The sequence below is a fragment of the Dipodomys ordii genome, unplaced genomic scaffold, assembly GCF_000151885.1.
Source record: "Dipodomys ordii isolate 6190 unplaced genomic scaffold, Dord_2.0 Scaffold7, whole genome shotgun sequence".
In the NCBI taxonomy this organism is placed as follows: domain Eukaryota; kingdom Metazoa; phylum Chordata; class Mammalia; order Rodentia; family Heteromyidae; genus Dipodomys; species Dipodomys ordii.
The window spans coordinates 3,687,224-3,695,378 of record NW_012267223.1 but is presented as its reverse complement, the minus strand read 5'-3'; the positions used below and the strand labels follow the sequence as shown (position 1 = coordinate 3,695,378).

Here is an 8,155-nt window from a genome sequence, read left to right as displayed (position 1 = left end):
CCAAAAAAAAAAAAAAAAGAGAGTATCATGGACTTTCCTGCCCAGGCTGTCTTTGAACTTTGATCCTTAGATCTCAACCTCCTGAGTAGTTAGCATTGCAGATGTAAGGTACTGGCACCCAGCTTGAATGTTTTTCTTGACCTACTCTGTCCATGTAGGTTATGGAAGACTCCTTCATTTGAAACTCATCTGTTTATTGGCTTATACCCTTGTGTCTGGGAAATGGGAACTTGAAGTTTAGTCCTGAGGCCCTACCTCTTCTCAGATTTTGGAGGTGAAGGGTAAAGGTCAGGGGAGACTGGAGAGTCTCCCCCCAGGCTCAGAATCCAGGGCTTCCTGGGTCTCTGGAGAGCTGATCTCAGCATTCATTTCAATGCCTGAAAAGTAGAAATTTCTAATTGGTTTCTTCTGATTTGGGGAACCCTTGTTAGCCGGAGGGAAAATAGAAAATCAAACAAGCATTTTGGCTCCTAGATAATGGATGTTACAGTTCCATTAATGGCAAGCAATAATAGGCTTATGTTTTTCTCATCCAGCTGTACTGTAGGTTGAAAGTGGGCTTATTTAACTTGCTAGGGTTTGGCCCCTTCTCTCACAGGGTCTTTTCTGAAGCCCTGCCTGCTAAACTGAGTTACCTGCTCTGGAGTTCATCTCACAAGAGAGTAGCATCTTCTTTTGATGCTCTGCCCAGTGGTGACATCATGAGCCTATTGGTGTTGTCTTTGACTTTTTTTCCTTGATGCAGTTGTTTCTAAACTTGTTTCTAAACCTTATTCAAAGCACTGTATTGAGTTCTTATAATGAGTTCATTGTAGTTCTCTTTGTTTATTCTCTCTGGCCTAACCACGCAGGACTTGATTACCTGCACGTAGCAAAGCATAGACTTTTCTGTCCAACCAGACAAACAAGGAGACAGACAGGAATAAGGAGAGCATCAGGTTCTGAGGAGCCTTCCAGACTTCTGCCTCATGTCTTAGAATATATCTGGGCCCACATGAAATCTCTGAAGTGCGCCTCCTGTACCCCACCCCTTTCTCATTTCCCTGTCCCAGTTCTGCTCCTGCTCCACTCATATCCATACAGATACCTGGAGCTCTTGGAACCAGACAGCCTGTTTCTGAACTCATGTAATTTCTTTTATCTGAAACATCCTTTCCCAAGATCTTTTTTTTTGGGGGGGAGGGTGGAGTCTGGTTGTGAGGCTTGAACTCTGGGCCTGGGCGCTGTCCCTCAGCTCTTCAGCTCAAGGCTAGCGCTCTACCACTTGAGCCACAGCACCACTTCCAGCTTTTATTCTTTTTGTTTATGTGGTGCTGGGGAATCGAACAGGGCCTCATACATGCAAGGCAAGCGCTCTACCACTGAGCCACCTTCCCAGCCCTTTTTTTTTTTTAAATTGTGTATCTCTGAACTCTTTTGCTCAAGGGTAGCATTCTACCACTTGAGCCACAGCTCTAATTCCAGCTGTTTTGGTGCTTAATTGGAGATAAGAGTGTGTGCCAAAGGTACCCAGCTAAATTTATTTCAGGTTTTTTTCCCCCAGATCTATACTAGCAACCTCTTTTCCACTAGTACTCCTCTTTCCCTTACGTCTTTTTCCCTTGCCTGCATCAGCGATCCTTCCTGTGAGTTCCCAAAGCACTCTGAACAAACCCTCCTTAGAATTCTTTCCACACTTGATCAATTCAGGAGCTATTTGTGTCTCATGAGGACGAGAGCCAGAAAGGACCTGTTTATATCTTCATTGCTTCATGCTGTATCCATTAAGTGCTCAATAAGTGTGTTGAAGGGAGAGTGGGGGTTGGTTTGGAGTCTTACTGCTCCTTCGCTCCCTGTTTGTACTCAGGAGCATCCATCTCACTCCATCCCAGACATAGTCACTTCTCCATACTTGGAGGCTGGGGAAATTCCTTAGCACTTTTCTGTTTGTTTGTTTGTCAGTCATGAGGCCTGAACTCTAAGCCTGGGCACTGACCCTGAGCTCTTCAGCTCGAGGCTAGCACTCTACCACTTGAGCCACAGTGCCATTTCCAGCTCTTTCTGCTTATGCGGTGCTGAGGAATTGAATCCAGGGTCTCATGCATGCAAAGCAACCACTCTACCACTGAGCCACCTTCTCAGCCCCCCAAGCACTTTTCTTTTTGCTAGTACTGGGGCTTGAACTCAAGGCCTCATACTTTTACTTGGCTTTTCTGCTCTAGCTTGTATGTACACAGCCTTTGAGCCTTCTGCAGTTTAAAGGCCCCTTAAAGCCATCAGTTACCTGCATTGTTAGGCTTGCGAGAATAAAGATAACCAGACTGACTTCCCATCCCCTGCCAGTGCTCCCTCAATCTAGGAGAACCCTCACTTGAGCATAGGTAATAGAAAAGAAAACCATGGTAGGTCCTGTGGATCTGGGGTCCTCCATTGGGCAGAGTTTGAAGGTATTTGTGTGCAACACGCAGGGCAAAGAGATTAATGATAAGCCGGGTGCTGGTGGCTCACACCTGTAATCCTAGCTACTGGGGAGGCAGAGATCTGAGGATTGTGCGGTTCAAAGCCAGCCCAGGGTGGGAAAGTCCGTGAGACTCTTACCTCTAACTATGAGAAAACAGGAAGTGGCGCTGTGGCTCAAAGTAGTAGTGTTAGTCCTGGGAAGCCAGCCTGTGGCTGCTTTGAGGGCTGGCTATGGCCCGGCTCACTTATGACTCAGGGACAGCACGTAGGCCCTGAGTTTAAACCTCAGAAATAGTCCTGTGTGAAGTGACTGGGGACAGAATAGACTGAGGGAGGTGTTCATTAGCACGCTATTATGGATTCCCAAACACCTGCCCAGACAGTGCTGGCAGGTGACTCGTCAGCAGTCCAGGGGGCACCTGGCGACCGGGCTTTCTGTTGCAGGGCAGACCTCCCCTAAAGCACCTGAGTGCACATTTCTTCCCTCAGTCCACAGTAGCAGCCCTGTGCATGGTATGCAGAAGCCTCCATAAATCAGCAGGTGGATGTGGGCAGCCGAGAGCTGCAGGAAACACAGGAGGGGCTGTGCTCTCATGCATAGCCTCTTCCCATGATTAGCAGCTTGGCCTTGGAAACCTCAGGGAGGCCTCAGCCAAGCTGCTGAAGACCGCAGCTGGCCCCCAAACAAACAACCGACTGCTCGAGACCCTTGCGGTCTATAGTTCCTGCCTTCTAGGTTGGCTTGAGACCTATGAATGCGAAGGCCCAACATTAGCCCTGGGCCTCTCATGGGACTAGCCCTTAGGCAACTCGGTGGCTGACTTGTTGCTGACACAGCAAGGAGTTTCACTCTCTGCTCCTGGCCCGGCCGCTCGGGCTCTCTGCAGGTACCTGAAGGAGTTCCGCACGGAGCAGTGCCCGCTCTTCGTCCAACACAAATGCACACAGCATCGGCCCTACACCTGCTTCCACTGGCATTTCGTGAACCAGCGCCGCCGCCGGTCCATCCGTCGCCGGGACGGCACCTTCAATTATAGTCCTGACGTCTACTGCACCAAATACGACGAGGCCACAGGCCTCTGCCCCGAAGGCGACGAGTGAGTGTCCCGCCTGCCCTCAGCGGTGGCCCAGGTATCCTGGGTCAGGTGCCCTTAGAGTTGGCCAGTCCAGTCCTGGGAAGCCAGCCTGTGGCTGCTTTGAGGACTAACGATAGCCCCGCTCACCTATGACTCAAACCTGTCCCTTCCTTCCCTCCCTACCCCCCCCCCCCCAACAAGGATATAGCAAGAAGGTAGTGGGGCTTTTTCACCACTAAACCCAAGAGACCACAACCGACCACTGAGCCAAAGTGGCTCTCGGACCTTTGATCCTCCACAACAGATCCAGGGGTCCTCTTCCTGTCCTGCCACCGACAGCCGCCTCAGGCAGTTCCACCAGGGTGAAAGTTTAGACAGATGGCTTCAGCACTTCCTGTTTGCTGACCCTAAATGTCTTTCCAGCAGTCTCTGTATCAAGCCTGCGAATGTCCCTGAGGAGACAGTGGCTAGCTGCTCGTTTGCTTCAACTTTGCAGAAGGGTGACTGCGACTTGAGAGACCTCTCAGAGAGGTTTTGCTTACCACCCCTAACCCCATCCTCGGCCCTGTGGAAGCACTCAGGGCAATGGGAGCTGTGCCCAATTTTCAAAGGGGTTGATTGCCCCTCCAAAACCCCTGAGTTCTACAAGTGTCCATCCCACTCAGAATGCCCCCCATTGAGCAGCTGCAGGCAGTATGGGAGCCTTGGGGTCAGGAGGGCACTTTGCTGCCTTCCTCCTTGATGATGGATTGTCACTACAGGTGATGGTGATAGCCCATTAGCAATTGCAGGGAAGGCTAGGGTAGAGGACGAGAGCCCAAGCCATAGGAGACAAGGTTGAATGTCCTCCACTGCTGTGTTCTAGGTGTCCATTCCTGCACAGGACCACAGGGGACACTGAGCGCAGGTACCACCTTCGTTACTACAAAACTGGAATCTGCATTCACGAAACGGACTCAAAAGGCAATTGTACGAAGAACGGCCTGCACTGTGCTTTTGCTCACGGGCCCCATGACCTCCGCTCCCCTGTCTACGATATCAGGTGGGTTGGTGTTGAGCTGCGTTCTGGGGCAGGGGCCCGGGGCTGCTGCTGCTGCTAACCACAAAGAAGAGATGAAGCTGTTTCCCATTGTCTCATGCCTCCTCCCTACCCGGTCTGTCTTTTCCTCTCCTCCTAGGGAGCTCCAGGCCATGGAGGCCTTGCAGAATGGCCAGACCACAGTAGAAGGCAGCATAGAAGGCCAGTCAGCTGGAGCTGCGAGCCACGCCATGATAGAAAAAATCCTCAGTGAGGAGCCTCGGTGGCAAGGTACAGGAGGAACATGAGTGGCCACGCCCCCTATAGCCAGACATCTGCCCTCTTTCCTTCCCTGCCATAGCTGCCCTAAAGACTTAGCTCACAACCACCCGCCGCCTCCTCCAACTGCCACCACCTCTACTGGGAGGCACCCAACCCCGCCTTACCCACCATTCTAAAGGCACTTGTAGGAATCTTCCCAGACACAGTGTTCCAAGATCCCTCCAGGCTTCCAATGTGCACAATTATGCTTGTGTTCTCCACTCATGGGATGACCTCTGGCTCTGTAAGCTATGAGTATCTGATGAAGGACAGCATCCTGCTCAGTTTACCAGGCTCTAACCATGGCTTTGGCCTGCACAGCCTGCCCGTGGCCGTGAATAGGTAGCCAGGATCCCTTCCCAGTAGCTTCTCCTTGCCTTCCCTCCACTCTACTCCTGAGGTTCTTGGGGTGCTCCAGCTCCGCGCCCTGACCCCTGCCCTCTGGCCCCCTGTGCAGAGACCGCTTATGTGCTGGGCAACTATAAGACGGAGCCGTGCAAGAAGCCCCCGCGGCTGTGCCGCCAGGGCTATGCCTGTCCCTACTACCACAACAGCAAGGACCGGCGGCGGAGCCCCCGGAAGCACAAATACAGGTCCTTTGGCCCCAGGAGGCCAGCTGTGGGAGGGAGGAGTGGCAGGGAAGGGATCATGGCTGAGGCTGCGGTCACCATGGCTCTTGGGGGTGGGGAGGTGAACCCCGGGGATTACAGATTACAGCCAGGTATAAAGGGAGGGACTAGAAAGGATGGCTGAATGGTGGGAGCCTGATCCGAGTCTTGCATGAATGAGGACCCTGATCAGACAGTCTCTGACACCCTCTAGTTCTGATCCTGTAGGGCTTATGTAGAGCAGGGTCAGGCCGCAGTGCAGCGAGCGTGGTGGGGCTGTGGCCTGACTGTCTTGGGCTGGCCTGGACTTGATGCCGAGCTGAGGGGAGCAAAGCAGTGTCCTCCTCGGTGATAGTAGCCCAGAGGAACAGCCCAGCTTCAGACACTAGCAAGAGCCTCACGCTGCAACTCGTCTTTTCCATTTCTCACTTGCCCCTGCAAGGCAGGGAAACCAGAGAAGATCCCTGAGCAGAGAATCAGGTGGTGCTGTACTGGTCCCAATCTCACCCTCCCTCCCTCTGTCTGACCCCCCTCTCATTGGACTAGGTCATCTCCATGTCCTAATGTCAAACACGGGGATGAGTGGGGAGATCCCAGCAAGTGTGAGAATGGAGATGCATGCCAGTATTGCCACACTCGCACGGAGCAGCAGTTCCATCCGGAGGTAGGTCTTAAGAGGCGGGGCCGGCACCTGTGGCGGGTCTACGTGCACCTTAGAATATCCCTTTGGGAAGCAAGGAGGGTAAGGGGGAAGTGTTGGCACCAGCCTGGAAGAAGGATTGGCAGGCACCACCTGGAGGAGCCTGTATTCCTTCATATACAGCTTCTTTTGCTCTGAGCCCACCCTTCCCTTGCAGCCCTCTATTTCCAGTTTGTTCCTCAAGCCTCATGGCAGGGAAGGCATGGGCACGGCATGGTGGCACTGAGTGTGCACCGAGCATAGAGCCATTCTAAGCTTTGGGCCGCTCCTTAGGTTGTTTATTAATCAAATGACAATAGGATTTAAGAAATAAAAAAGCCCCTTCTAGACATTCTGTCAGAAGTTGGAGCCTAGGGGACCACAGCCCACTTGGGCCATGTCAGTGTGCCTTTTAGGGGCAGCATATACTGTCCCTGCCTTTGGTTCCATTGAAGCCAGCACAGAGAGGGTCAAACCTCATGTGGCTACAGGTAGCAGAGTAGCAAGTTAGACCCAGTTCAGATCCCAACTGCAGGTAACTTGGCAGGGACTGTGGCTGTGGCTGCAGGAGATCTTGGCTCACTTAATGCCCAGGAAGCATAACCCTGGCCAAAGGAACCAATCCTTTTATGAGAGGTGGTTGAGCTGATGATCTCAGAAGGAAGGGGCATCAGTGGCAGTGGGCTGCCTGGGGAATTTAGTATGCAGAAGCTGGACATGGTACGCACCTGTAATCCTAACACTTGGGGTGTTGCAGAAGGAGGATTGCAGTATGAGTCCAGCCTGAGCTACATAGCAAGACTCTGTCTGAGTCTGAAGAAAAGAACTGTAAGGGAGGGACTTGTAGTAGAGCAGAAGGGGAGGGATACTAAGCTAGGCTGCTCTCTCTGAAAGAACGGGAGCCTGCCTGTCATTCTGGAAGTCTGACTAGCCCACTCTGCTTTGCCCCTCCAGATTTATAAATCCACCAAGTGCAACGACATGCAGCAGTCAGGCAGCTGTCCCAGAGGACCTTTCTGCGCCTTTGCCCACGTAGAACGTATGTTGTTCCTATTGTCCTGCTCCGGGCCCTCTCCTTCCTCTCCCCTAACTCCCCACTGAGGCTCGGGAAGGGGAGTGGCTCCGGCCTGCAGCAGGCCTTGCCCAGTGGAAGTACCATTTTCTTTTTCTTTACTACTGGCTTCAAAGCTCTGGAGCTTCCAGTGTCATGAAGTAGCGATTACACAGACTATCTCTGGTCAGGCACTCAGTCCTAAGGTGTGGCACCCTGCCTGCTTAGGGAAAATGGCAAATGCCATCCACTATCCATGCCATCCATGACAGATGCCATAATGGAACACAGGTCTTTCCTACTGAGCCTTGCCCAGGTCTAACAGCTGAGCTATGCAATCAAAATATGTGTCCCGCCTAAGTTCCCCTCCTACATATGTCATTTTCAAGTTTTTGGCAATAGGCTGGAAAAAAAAGTAAAAGAAATAGATTTTTTTTTGTCGGTTGTGGGGCTTGAACTCTGGCCCTGGCCGCTTTCCCTCAGCTCTTCAGCTCAAGGCTAGCGCTCTACCACTTGAACCACAGCACCACTTCCAGTTTTCTGGTAACTAATTGGATATAAGAGTTTCATAGACTTTCCTGCCAGGCTGGCTTTGAACTACAATCCTCAGATCTCAGCTTCCTGAGTAGCTAGGATTACAGGTGTGAGCCACCGGCGCCCAGTTAGAAATAGATTAATTTTAACAACTTTTTTTTGGTGTGTGATGATTTGGGCTTGAATAGGGCCTAGGTGTTAAACTTGAGCTTTTTTCTCAAGGCTAGTGCTCTACCATTTGAGCCATAGCTCCACTTCCTGCTTTTTTGGTGATGCCTGGAGATAAGAGTCTCATGGACTTTCTTGTCTGGGTTGGCTTTGAACCACAATCTTCAGGCTGGGAAGGTGGCTCAGTGGTAGAGCGCTTGCCTTGCATGCCTGAGGCCCTGGGTTCCATTCCTCAGCACCACATAAGCAAAAAGAAAAAAG

At 51.7% G+C, this 8,155-nt stretch overlaps 1 protein-coding gene across 2 annotated transcripts in view; it reads left to right on the top strand.

Annotated features, from left to right (window-relative positions):
* The window catches only part of Unk (unkempt family zinc finger), a 29,886-nt gene that overhangs the window by 11,185 nt on the left and 10,546 nt on the right, over positions 1-8,155 (top strand). For both annotated transcript variants that reach the window (XM_013038104.1, XM_013038103.1), the window contains exons 2-7: positions 3,327-3,536; positions 4,381-4,557; positions 4,694-4,824; positions 5,312-5,447; positions 6,009-6,126; positions 7,096-7,180. In XM_013038104.1, the coding sequence (XP_012893558.1) occupies positions 3,327-3,536; positions 4,381-4,557; positions 4,694-4,824; positions 5,312-5,447; positions 6,009-6,126; positions 7,096-7,180 (857 nt within the window). The remainder of the gene's footprint in view (positions 1-3,326; positions 3,537-4,380; positions 4,558-4,693; positions 4,825-5,311; positions 5,448-6,008; positions 6,127-7,095; positions 7,181-8,155) is intronic.